At 40.7% G+C, this 13,228-nt stretch overlaps 1 protein-coding gene across 3 annotated transcripts in view; it reads right to left on the bottom strand.

The window, feature by feature from the left end:
- Positions 1 to 203: 203 nt before the first annotated feature.
- ALAS1 (5'-aminolevulinate synthase 1) overlaps positions 204 to 13,228 on the bottom strand; it is a 29,993-nt gene continuing 16,968 nt past the window's right edge. The window contains exons 1-11 of one of the 3 annotated variants that reach the window (XM_045023758.1): positions 11,640 to 11,763; positions 10,712 to 10,927; positions 8,797 to 9,015; positions 7,462 to 7,611; positions 7,083 to 7,305; positions 6,203 to 6,387; positions 4,906 to 5,085; positions 4,590 to 4,754; positions 2,949 to 3,217; positions 2,126 to 2,288; positions 204 to 900 (exon numbers count right to left, since the gene is read on the bottom strand). In XM_045023758.1, coding sequence (XP_044879693.1) covers positions 740 to 900; positions 2,126 to 2,288; positions 2,949 to 3,217; positions 4,590 to 4,754; positions 4,906 to 5,085; positions 6,203 to 6,387; positions 7,083 to 7,305; positions 7,462 to 7,611; positions 8,797 to 9,015; positions 10,712 to 10,910 — 1,914 coding nt within the window. In that variant the 5' untranslated portion in view covers positions 10,911 to 10,927; positions 11,640 to 11,763 and the 3' untranslated portion in view covers positions 204 to 739. Of the gene's footprint in view, positions 901 to 2,125; positions 2,289 to 2,948; positions 3,218 to 4,589; positions 4,755 to 4,905; positions 5,086 to 6,202; positions 6,388 to 7,082; positions 7,306 to 7,461; positions 7,612 to 8,796; positions 9,016 to 10,711; positions 10,928 to 11,634; positions 11,764 to 13,228 lie in introns of those variants that run through there. The other 2 variants (XM_045023759.1, XM_045023760.1) reach the window with 2 other exon arrangements.

Below are 13,228 nucleotides of genomic sequence, written 5' to 3'. Positions count from 1 at the left end.
GGAGGTGTGAGAAGGAAAAAGCACTGTGCAATTTCCTCAGGGAAATTGATCAAGTGGACAATATGCAAGCTTATTTTTTTCCCTGTTGATTCAAGGCCAGAGGGATGGTAATGCTGGGAAGAGTGTGTAAATGTTTTAATTTTATTATTGTACAAGTGTTATACTTTTAAATGTTTAATCACATGGCCCAACTTTTTTTTTTCAAGACCTGCATAAGCTACACAAGGTGGAAAAAGTTCTTGTCAAGAAATAGAGTACTACACTCTTAAATCTGTTTCAGTGCCCTGAACTTAGGAAGACCTATACCATGTCAAGTCTGCATCCACATTAATTCTCACTACAACTTTCCCTTTCATGTTGGGGAGTGGGGGGAGGCTAGGATGACAGACTTTATATAATGTTCCATTTAATGATACTATTTTTCACTGAAATAGTCACACTGGTATAAGATGGTAAGTCAGACACTACCTACTAATGGATTAAATTATAATTGAGATTGTTTTTGTTCCACTTTATTTTTCTGACCACTAATCCTACAGTCTTCTCTGTAAACGCTAACACAACAACAGCAAAGAGCTTAAAAGGACAGAAGCAGGACACCCTGTTTTGAACTTTATTTTCAGAGCTGTGTTTAGACTATTGATTAAAATGTTATAATTTAATATGCAATTTAAAAAGGCTACCCCGGCTATTTGGATATTAGAGAGGACTAGACGTAGACAGGGTTAACAGGTTGCTCTCAAGCACTGGCAGAAACTAGTTTGCTCATGCCACTGAAGAAGGATCTTTCCCGTTCACTCATCACCTCAAAATGCAGAGGCCTTCTACAGAAATTGCATTCTGCTGAAGAGTGCGGTTTCAACTCCAGACCAACGTTCTTCCATGTAGCCATCAGTTTCTCTGTTAGACAAAAGGAAGACATTTAAGAATATTCTGATTTTAATAAGCTTTCAGTGTTTTGGAAAGAGTTCTACATACTGAGTACTGTAATTCATCACTTGCAATGTTTAGAGGTGAGGGGAAAGTAAAAATAACCCAACAAAAAGCCACCTACTTGAAATGCCTGACAATTTTTGCTTAGCAAAGAAAGGTGTTGAGGGAGCTCAAATACTGAAACTAGTTCACCTTCAAAGTTATGAATCTAGCCATCCATCCACAGTCCATTACTCTTATTCCATAATAAAATGGAATTGCCTTTCTTCAAAGCACTTAAAGCCTTTCATCATGTTCACAGCCTTTACCTCATTTTACCGTTTACTAAACTGAAATCATGGAAGAGTTTCCCATGGCCACCACAGTCTGTCTACGCAGACCATGGAAGCAAGCCTCCCAGCACAGGTCAACAGACTTGGGTTTGTGCTCTACAAAATGCTGTCTATACAACTATTGAAGGCGTGGCTCAGGCTCTGAAGCCTCCCCCCCACGATAACCTTCGGAACCCAGGCTCCAGCCTAAGCTGCAACTCTAAAATGCTGTCTACACAGCTAGTTTTAGAGTACTAGCGTGAGCCATGCCAACTCTGTTACCTGGGCTGGGAGGCTCACTTGTGCAGACTTCTCAGCTCTGCCTAGACTCACTAGGTTGAAAATCCAGGAGTCCTAAATCTCATTTTCCAGCTTTTAACTAGTATAAATTAACCAGGCTACTTTGCTGTAACAAATATTGATTAAATGTACAGATGACTAGGTGATTTCTTATGGAAACTGCAAAAATCACAGAGCAGCACTATTAAACAAGCTCCCACTATAAGACAATACCTCTGTTTAATTTAACAAAAAAACAATCCTTAAACTACAATGCGTAAAAGAACCAGAAGATGACTGAAGACTGGTTTAGTATTGCTCTGGGCTTTTGTACTGCAGCCCTCTGTCTGAAAGCTACAAAATGCTACCACCACTCATGCTCAAAGGCAAATCAATGGGAAACACTGACAGCACTTTCTAACACTTCATTTGTAGCAATAGTTCACCTTCTTCCAAGGTGAGTTTTCCCAGCTGGACTCAAAGTGTAGATAGATATTTTCTTTAAGTTAGCAATAGATCAGGGATCATATCGTAAATCTTCAGAATGAAGACACTAGAGCATTTTATAGAGTTCTTAACTCTGTTGGAGTCCATTCACTCACCCAGGAAATAATTCATCATCTGAGGTGTGTGATGAGGAGTTGGGGCAATACGCAGCAGCTCTTCTCCACGTGGAACTGTGGGGTAGTTTATTGCCTGGACATAGATGCTGTGCTGACTCATCAGTCTGTCACAGATCTCAGTATTTTTAGCAGCATCTGCAACCTAGATTTACAAAATGGTCAAGTTCATGGTAACTGGAATTGTGCATGTGTAATTATCAGAATACATAATCCCAACCAACCTTCTAGGTTTGAAAAGTTAGTTAAAAAGCCACAATCTGTGGAAGATTCTATTTTAAGTATGGACTACCCACAAAAATCAGAATTTAATCATTTTGTCCTCCCTGTGCTTATTAGAACAGAACATGGTATAAGAAGGGAAATTTAAAACTTCCTTCTAGTATTCTTGCCAGAGTACTTCCAATGACTAATTTCTTTAGTATGCATTTTTGTACCCCTGAAGATATTTAAAAATTTAGAATATTGTACAAATAGTAAAGTACATCACAGAAAGTTAGTTAAGTGTGAATGGAACTTATAGCATTTGCCAGTTCAGTTTGTTGGCTAACACCCTGCTGCACTTTTTTTTTTTTTTTTTTTTTTTTTTTTAATAAGAACAGCAGGTTTTAGTCATTTAAGGAAAACCCTCAGCTTCAGCCTACTTCATACTATATAAACCTAAAATAAGCTATGCACTTTACATGCTGTGTAAGAATGCAAGTCCGATTCAGCTTCAGGTATTTTCTGTAATACAAACAAGTTTATTCTTGTGGAACATCTTTCACTAAACTTAAAAAGAAAAGATACCATAATCTTTAGTTACCCTGATTGGAATGATGTGACTGGGACAGTGTACTACAGGGAGTCCAGCATCCATCAGCATTTGTCTCATGAGTTTAACATTGCGTTGGTGCTGGCGTCGAAGAACTTGCCCTTCTGCACTTTTTAGAGTTCTGACTGATTCAAGCGCACCAGCTAACAGCATGGGTGGCAGGGATGTTGTGAAAATGAAGCCAGCAGCATAGGAACGTACGGTGTCTATCAAAGAACTTGTACTGGAAATGTAACCGCCCACACAACCAAATGCTTTGCCTGAAAATAAGAAACAGTCAAGATTTACTCTATCCTTTAGAAAAGATAACTGCAAGCCAGGATCTGACAGTTGTACTTATTTTTTTCTTGGAATCAGAGATCATCCTGACATAAAAACATTGGAGAAGTAGGACTCCAAATCCTGACCTTCCTATGAGCAACACAATTAGGTCTTTCCAATAATTTAGCACACAGTAAAGCACCTCAATTTTATTCTACAACTTCCAAATTAATGGTAAATTAGCACAAGACAAGGTTAATCCAACTCCACCCCACCCCAGAAAAATCCCAACCTGTTATGAAGAAACCTTGTGACCGCTATGAGAGTATTGTTTAAGACAAAAAAAATTTACAAACAGCACCTACTACTGATTCCTAGGACAAAAGATTCTTGCACTATATTTTAACACCAGTGAAGAAAACTGTAAATCCTACCCAAAAATAAACAAATTCAGTAAGTATTGGAGTAATAAAATATATTCCAATGAGTTTAAACACTCGGGACCACTATTTGTACTCCACTCCCTCGGTTTTTCTCTCCAGCAGGTTTAGGTGGGTGAGCTATTCCTGAGATAACTAAAAATAGCCCTCACTCCTGTCTTCTATTTGCATCTTATTTATGTGCTTCATGCAATCTACTGGGTATGTACAGTAATCACCATTTCAAAGGATACTACCCAATAGTTAAAGGCCAAAACAAAGCCAAATTAAACTGAAGCCTATTGCACTATTTTTGTTTAGATCATGCTGAGGTTTGAGATTGCAAATAAAATTCTTAAACCAAATCACCACCACATGTTTTTCTAAGGTAGAGTTTCAACTCTTGCTCTATATTTTAAGTACATAGTTTAAGCAGATTTTCAGTTTCCAGTATTTGAACTCCAATAGTTAGAAAACAGTCTGCGTTGCATCCAAAAGAATTTTATTGGTTCTTTCAGTTCTCGCCAAATCTCCTTACACAACTCCCATCTCAGGTTTCTGGATTAGGAACATTCCACCTTACACAAAGGAGAGTTAAGATCTAAATATAGAGCACTGCACCACAATTAACTCTCTCATATGAATTCACTGATAGAGGACTAGTGACTATGCCACTAGGGTCATTTTGCTAACTTACCATTTCAGGTGGCATTTTTTGAAACAGCCTAAGTGACTTAGCACAAGTGCCTTTGAAAGTTAATGGAACTGGTGAGCCTAAGTCATTCAGGCTGTTTTAAAAATCCCATGCTTCAATTCCTAGAAACAAGTCAGTTTACTGACATGATTCGAGTTCATTTTATTCCTTCATCTTGTCTGCAGCGTGAACTTTGCTGGCATTTGTACAAAAACAGTTTATACACTTTTGTAACTAAAGGCCAGAAGATACACATACCAAGTGTTCCAGAGATTATGTCCATTTTATGCATGACTCCATCCCGATCTCCTATGCCACCACCCCGAGCGCCATACAGCCCAACAGCATGTACTTCATCTACAAAAGTGATCGCCCCATGCTCATGAGCTACATCACACAATTCTTCCAGTGGACATACTGCACCTGAAATCAAAACAGTAATCACAATTAATCGCAAGTTCTTGCTTTTGATGGTATATGTATATTTTGTAGCTTAAAGAAACAAAGACAATTTATGTGTTTCAGTAAGGCACCTATTTAACAAAAGGATACATGCTTTTTAAAGCAGACTTACCATCCATTGAGTGAACAGTTTCAAATGCAACAATTTTGGGAGTAGACGGATCTGATTTTTTCAGTAGTTCTCGGAGATGATTGACATCATTATGGCGAAATATGTGCTTAGGCACTCTGCTGTTCCGAATTCCTTGAATCATGGAGGCATGGTTTCCTGCATCTGAGTAAATCTCACAGCCTGAGGGGACAACCAAAGGTTACTAGTAGTTATGGCTGTACTGAAAGAGCAGACAGATGATTGTACAGATACCTAAAAATTATATGAAATAGGGTTGTGCTGGTAAATTTGTGTTTTAGCCCCAGAAGAGAGGAGTAGCTATAGACATTTTTGTTAAATCAGAAACTTTGCAACAACATATTTAAGACAATACCCACTGAAATAGCTACATTTTTTATTTTTGCTTTAGGAGCGCTTCTGAAATTAAGACACTTATTTCCAGGAATTCACAACTTTACTTGCCTTAAGTCAGTTATGCAAATTTAAACACCCAATCCCAAACAGAATATACTTTAAATTTTACATTTGGAAGTTACAGAAGTCTTAACTGTAGACATTTCTCCAGCAACAGCAGATACAAGATTGGAAAGAGTCAGTTTACCAGCGTTAACCACATCCTGGACTATAGCAGGGGAAAAACCATTCTTTCACCTGCAGCTACATGGGGTGGGGAAAACAGTAGGACTTTCCAGAAGTGAAACCAGCCTCTGGAAACAGCAGGAAGTTACAGCAACCGGGCAGGAAGACCTTCAACTGGGGCATCATTTGCTGCCACCCATCCCTCCAATACCTCCTCAGCCCCTGTGATATCAGCGGGTTGCGTTTACAGTTTGAACTTGGCATTTGCTGGTTGATTCTGTCTTCTACTCATGTCCTTCTCCCTCAATCCCTCCACTGTCAGTCTCCTTTCTCCCTGCTCCTCTCCATCCTTCCCTACCTTTTAAAGTTCTTCACTTTTATATTAAAGAGAATAAACGGAACTGAGATATGTACCAACCACCACCTTGGACACTCTGCTCATAGGTTGTACCTCCACTTTGTGTCTGATACAGGTGCAGCCTGATAACTTCTAATATGGCATATAGAACACTGCTCCAAATCCTGATCAAGGTGTTTAGATGCCACCACAATAGAAATTAGTGAAGATTGCTTTTTTAAAAAGTGGTATTTCATGACCAAAAAATGGTCAGAATCTCAGGTATCATCTGAAAGAAGTTTGTTTTCAATGAAATTTCAGGGTATTTTGTTTGCAGAATGTAGTACTGGATACTATGCAATGTAATACATCAGATCTCACCTGGTAACATTTTAGCTAATGTGAAGAGAGTGGAATCATTAGCTACAAAGCATGATGAGAACAGCAATGCTGCATCTTTTCCATGGAGATCAGCCAACTCTTGCTCCAAATCAACATGAAATTTACTTGTTCCAGAAATATTTCTGGTGCCTCCTGCTCCAGCACCATGTTGTTTCAACGTATCCCTTTAAGAAATGTTCAAGAGGGGGGAGAAGCATTAATCAATACTATTTGACTCTCAGCTGCATGTGAACAATTCAGGAAAAGGGACATTATCTTCTATAACAAATCACTATTCCTTAATAACTTACATAAAAGCAGTAGTAGTTAAAGAGAAATGGGTACAAGAGGTGCCCAACTGTATTTGTTTACAGTTTGAGTAAGGATCTTGGAGGCCAAAACTAAGTTTCGTAAGGAACTTCATGAGCTCAAAGCTAATGCTATTTACTAGCTGTGCCCCTTACAAAAATCGTAGGACTCCACTGCCTTATGCTGAGCTATCTGTATTTAATAGGTACTGAGACATAAGAATTATGCTGTCCAGCAGTTTTCCCATAAGCCCCCACATATAACTAATACAGAAAGGAGGAATATCAGGGGTTCACCACTTAAAGTGCTGCAGCACTACAGCCAACTATATTTTAAGTTGTTTTATGACAGTAGTCGAATGTGTGAGAAGGGAGGATTATCCATGTGCTAAAAAGTAATACCCTTTACACAGCAGAAGGAATTTAATTATACAAAACTACCTTCCCTAGAATTTACATTCTTTTGGAAAAATTTGAGCTTGTCATAGCTTTGAGTTAGTTTCCTGTAGATCATTGCATACCTTGTGGTTACCAAACATTTTACTTTTAATTTAAGTGATAGAACTACTTACATAACAGCTCCATACACTCGCGGGTGGCGACTCATCCCTAGGTAATCATTGCTGCACCATACAGACACCTCTTTTTTGCTGACAAGGGAATCAGAGTAGTCATCTGCCATGGGAAAGACCTGTGCCCTTCGGTTCACAGTTTTGAATACACGATATGTGTGATCCTTTTTTTTCTCATCAATTTTTTTCTCAAAGAACTGGTCATACTGGAAAGTAGAAACAGCTAGGAGGAGGAGGAGAGAGGCTATTAAATACAAGAAAGAATTAACACTTTTGAATGTCAGAAGATCTGTCTGCAGTTGGATACTGCAAAAATGGATTTAGCAGACTAATAGTAGACTCAGATTTATTTTGCTAATCAAAAAAGAACGATCCTTACATTTTGGCAAATTATCCTGAAGCAGATGAGACACTCTTTCTGGTTTTTGCTTTAACATAATATCCTGGAACTTCTTCAGCAAGCCATTCTGCTCTTCTCCAGAAGTCTTGGTGTTTATCACAGTGGGATTCACTGGTGTTTTAGTAAACTCTGTACATTTGAGATGTTGCAAAGAAATCCAGTGATTATTAAAGTCAGTTTCACACCATCTTATATCAAAAATACAAAAGATTGTATGCCATGAAAAGTTATGAATCCAGTATCTTAAATTGTTCAAAATAAACTTAGTTGAGATACTGAAGCACAGCAATAAGACTCAGAAGCTGAAGAGAAAGTCATACTTTCCTCAGACCTTGTGAAATCAGATCTTGTCTAACAAAAATTGAGGTCCAATTCAGAAGATTCAATAATGGCCTGGGACCAATTGGTATGTAGGCTACGAGAGCCAAACACATGCTTTAGTTGTAGGTAAAAGTGTTTCTCTATTATTCCAAGCTTCTGTTCTACTGCTATGGATCGTTGTTACTAGGGCTTGCAGCAGACTGGAAAAGCTGGAGTGAATGGATAAGGAACAAACTGACTTCTTCCAGAGGAAGCAGCAAGACTTAGTATTGGTGAAAGAAAAGGCTTCCTTTAACACAATGCTTTGACAAAACTACTTTAATCTGAAAGTAACTTTGTTCTCTTTATGGCAGTAACAGTCTTATTTGTATAGTGACACATGCAATGGGACACCAATTTCTGATCAGGGCCATAAGGCACTACTATAATCAAAATATTAAGGAGAAGATGGTCCAGGGTGGAAGGGAGGTGGTTTTTATTAAATTATTTCTTGTCTCTAGTGTCCTGCTTTGCGCTTTCCAGCCTGTAGCTGCTTAATTCTTTGAGTATGTTCATGTAGGCAGCAATGCTAATGTGTTCTACACATTATCCTCACCAAAAAGTCTTACCATTGAATTTTTATAAGCAATATCAAGAGCTATTTCTTAGAGCCAACTGATAAAGAGTGCTGTAGCTTGACATATATTATTTGTTTTGCAATTAGAACATAATTCTCACTAAAACCAGCTGCAAAAAAAAAAGTAGACATAAAGAGTTGGTATAAGATAAGATACCACAACAAACTAGTAATATGAACAGAACTGCATGAGCACAATTAAAATCTCCATATTCTGCAATAAAATCCTTTTGTTGCACTGTCCCATGACCCTCCCTCTGGCCTATAAGGTCGCAATTGTGTCAGCCTTGGCTTTTATCTCTAAGACTAGTGCGAGCAAGCAGAGTGTTACAAGAGTCTATATTTCACTATCTATTGCAGCATACATAAAAACATACCTTTCCTTACAGCCTTTATTTCCTGAACATCCTCTTGGAGTTCTAGGCTGGCTTTGCAGAAAACATTACTGTTCCTAGGATTCATCTGAGCTGCCAGGAAAGGGCATTTAGTGGCAGAGCTCGGACTAGTGCTCTGGCTAGTAACAGCAGGTGGATGGCTAATAGGCAGCTGGGATCCACTGATGTTCTCCTGGGACACATCTTTGGAATTTTTGGCCTCTTGGATAGGAGAAACAAAACAAGGGTTAAAAAACAGAAACTGGGGTGATCTGATTGCACAAGAACATAAAACTTCTGACAACTATCTATTACACTAAACCACAAGCCAGCCAGAATTGCTCAACTGAGCCATCTGTACTTGTATTATCACACAAAAGTATGAAGTCTCAGTATCTGATTAACATTTAAAGCCAAATTTTCTTGAAGAATGCAATACTATTGCCTCTTCCCTAAATGAGGAGACAGTGTGCTTTGTGGATGAGTTAATTTCAATTTAAATTTTTTTTCAGCTGAGTTTCTCAGTTGCCCCTTCTCCCCTATTATCTCAGATTATAAATCCTCTAGGGAAATTTTCTCAACCAGGGTCAATAAACAGCCACAAATCATAAGAGACTAAGAACTCTACTGACCTGGATTTGCACCAATTACATAGTTATGATCAGCAGAACTTTGCTCTCAGATATTACATTAGAGTTTGCAGAGTATGAACTTCAGTTTTAAAATAGTCCAATTATTTTCAAAGAAGCCATATATGTTAAGTTTTAAGCAACAAGTGTTTGAGAAGATTAAGCAAAATATTTAGAGTACACCAGCTCAGGCAGTTACAGTTTCCAGAAGTTTCCTTCTGGCTGGGCAGATCCTGAAGTGTTTTGAAAAAGTTCTTCCTTGTCTACTTAAGCAGGAAGCATTTATTAAACAAGTCAAGGATTGTTATTGTGAAAAACAAGTGAATAAAAATGACAACCTGGAAATCTTATGGAACAAGTGACCCTATGGTCATTACCAGTGAAGATTAATGTAGTGCACGTACATGCAAGTTAAAAGGAAGGAATGTTGTAGAATAATGCACCTAGCATGCAAGTTGTCTGACAAGAGCAAATTATATCCAACTAAAGTTGTCCTGTAATAATTTACTGTCTGCTTTACAACAGCCCCAGGGACAATTCACTTTCCTCTTGTAGAGGCAACATTGCTTCTTCTATACTGCATATCTTTTCACGTTTGCTCCCACAGCAAAAGGTGAGCGTTATAATTCTCTGCATTTCCTAGGTTTTTGGAAGGTGGTGTGTTCCTCTAACAACCAGGTTCCCCCTCGCACAATTTGCCATTCAATTGTTGAGTGTGTAGCACACACCAAAACTGATTTCATTTACACTTCTACTGTATTACAAGAAAGCCAAGATTCAGATGTGTTACCAAATCCAAAGTTTGGAATTCCAAACTCATAACACTATTCTAAGTGCAACAAGAAAGGCACTGAATTTTACAGGATTAAGTAGTTTACTTTCAAAGCAAAGTTTAACAAACCAGACAGATTAAAATCAGAGATGAGTCTTTAAAAGAACCCATCACATCTGAAGTGTTTGAATAAGAACATAAGCAACACTAAGTAAGGACAACATTTTGAGATGTTTACAGGTAAACATTTCAGTCTTTTTGAGGTGTTCATGCCAGTCACGGAGAAAGCAAAATTAGGGGCAATTGAGAGGTTCTACTGTACAACCTTTCATCATAACCTGACAAATGAAAGGAAAAGGATGGGATCTAATAGTAAACATAAATACAGTTGTAAGTAAAATCTAAAAAGCCTTTTGATGAGGAAGCTTAAAATTAGTTTAAAATAAATAAGCTTCTGGGTATGGTAGCTTGTACATCATTAACTAGCTATAAAAAAAAACACAAAATTGACACTGACTATCATTGGATGAGGTTGTTTCTTCAGCTTGTTGGCAGTGAACAACTGAAGTACCCAGAGCACGGGAAGCAGGCTTGGTCCCAACTTCCATCATTTTAGGGCAGCTCTGAGCGTAAAAGAGCAGTGACTTGCCAGCCTTCTGCAGAAAAGCCTGGGATACCCGTGACAGGAAGGGGCAGCGGCGAACAACAGTTTCCATTTTTGTTTTTTTTGATCCTGTAGCAAGATACAGAAATGATAATGTTAAATGCAAGTGTTAGATCATTTCTTACATATAAAACCGTATTCCAGACTACTTCAGAGTTGAATGATACACAATACAATTAGGTTACAGCAGATGGAAAGCAGTACAGTGTGGTATTTACTAATAATAATGGGATGACTTAAGCAAAGAACCAGGTAGAGTATTAGAAATATCTTCTTAACAGGGGGGTTGTGCAACAGTCTTCCAAAAGGAAGTGGAGGGAGAGCCCTGGCACATTTAAATGGACATCAGCAGCCTATTCACGGAACTGCTGGGTTTCTTAACTGACTGTAAGATTACTGTAATAAGACAACACTTAAAATACCCCCCCCCCCCGGGTTTACTTTGGGTTGGTTTCCCTGGGCTCGCACACCCCAGGGGAGGGAGCACAACGCAAAACCAACACGGAAATGCGATTTTACGGTCGCCCCGAGGGGCAGTTGTAGCCCCCGCCCCGCCCGACTATTTGTAACGGATACGATTTCAGCTTGACCGTGTCCCCGCCACAGCAGGCTGGAGGGAGCCCAGGACCGCAGGGGGCGCACGGAGGAGAGGCCCCTGGGCCAGCGGAAAGCGGCAGGGAGCTGAGTGCCCCCGGGGGTCCCCGGCGCCCCCACGTCCCCGCCCGCTCCCCGGGGCGGCGCAGCGTCCCCAGTCCCGGGCCCCGCGAGGACCCCACCTCACCCGCTACCGATCCGCTTCTCCGGCTCCGACGCTCCTCCGCGGTGTCCTCGGTCCGCTGCTACCTATATAATCACCCCGAGCACCGCGCAGGCGCACTACGGGACGACGCCCAGCTGTACCCCCTCCATACACAAGGCAGAGGCGCATGCGCACCCCCTCCCACAAGTCCTTCCCGCGCTATGGCGCACGCGCGATCTCCTGCCTTCTCACGCCAGTGCCTACGCGCTGTGTGGAGGAGGGAGCAAGTGGCGCAGCGCTGGCTGCGGGGGGGGGGGGAGAGGCGGGGCAGGGGCGGAGGGGCAGGGGCAGGGGGGAAAGGACAGAGGCAGGTGGAAGGGGGGCAGGAAGGGGAGAGCTGGGGCAGAAGCTGGAGGTGCGATGCAGTTAGGCGCTGCCTCTGTAGGGGCAGAAGAGGGGAGAGAACAAGGACCTGTTGGGCGAGGAAAAGGGGGACCCACCTGGCTGCTCAGTGGCAGCGGCTTGGCCTGGAAATTAGGGCCTTGGGACTGGACAAGGTCGTGGGAGAAAGGTGGCTGCACGTGGATCTGCCACAAGAAGGGAGCAACAGCCCCCGGTTCAAGCTAGTATGGGGAGAATGGAGGGGCACTGTCCCTTCCCCTCCATGGGGCCACCTGGAGGCAGCACTAGCCACATTGAGAGGCAGGGTAGTAACTAGGGAGGCTGCAGGCTACATTTCCTGCCATTTAGATGCACTTCATTACTTCAGCTTTGTGATTCAGTGTTTCCATGTTAGAAGTGGTGATGTAATATGTGACCTAAAGGTGAATAGGGGTCTGGGAATCACCTCCCAAGTTCTAGTTCTGGGTCATCTACTGGGGCCCTGTGCAGTTTTGGGAAGATATCTGAACTGAAGGGCTTGATTTATTTACTGTAAAATGGAGCTAGTAGTGAGCTAGCTTCATGTGTGCGACTAGGGCTTCTCGGCACTGCTACCATGCAAGGAGTAAATAAAGGGCTTTGAACTTTTACGATAAAAGGTGCTATGGACAGATACTTGTGGGATAACAAATATCACATCAGCCATATGTAGGTCTAAGACTTGATAGCAAGACACATAGGTGGAATATGGCACCTGCCCATGCTGTTGTGTAGCAAATTTATGAGGGAAGATGATAGATAGGTGACTCCTCCACTCCTCAAAACCCGGCTCATAGATACAGGAAGACTGGATATCCAGTCTTTTCTTTTAAGGACCATTACCCTGGCTTATGTACTGTTGCTTCTCATGTCCTTCCATCCCCCCTAGTCTAACGCACTGCCAGGCTTATTACATGTAGGGTGCTTTAAGTCCTTGGATTAAAAACAACAAAACCCCCACACACTAGAACAATGCCAACTATTGTTTACTTCTGCTGTAAGACACTCCTCCCAGTTCCTAGTTAAGAGAGAGCTTCATTTTGAATTATGTTTAAGGAAATAAATAGTATTCAGCATTAATAACAGGATCTTTACTATTTACCTCATTCAAGCTACAGCTAATGTAAACAAGGATTTGTTTTGTTCAAACATTGACACTTTTTGTTAAACTCTGATGTGCTAACACGAGAAAACAGGCAGCTCTGCACCAT

Source organism: Mauremys mutica, chromosome 7, assembly GCF_020497125.1.
Source record: "Mauremys mutica isolate MM-2020 ecotype Southern chromosome 7, ASM2049712v1, whole genome shotgun sequence".
In the NCBI taxonomy this organism is placed as follows: Eukaryota; Metazoa; Chordata; order Testudines; family Geoemydidae; genus Mauremys; species Mauremys mutica.
This window is presented reverse-complemented; position numbering and strand designations above follow the sequence as displayed.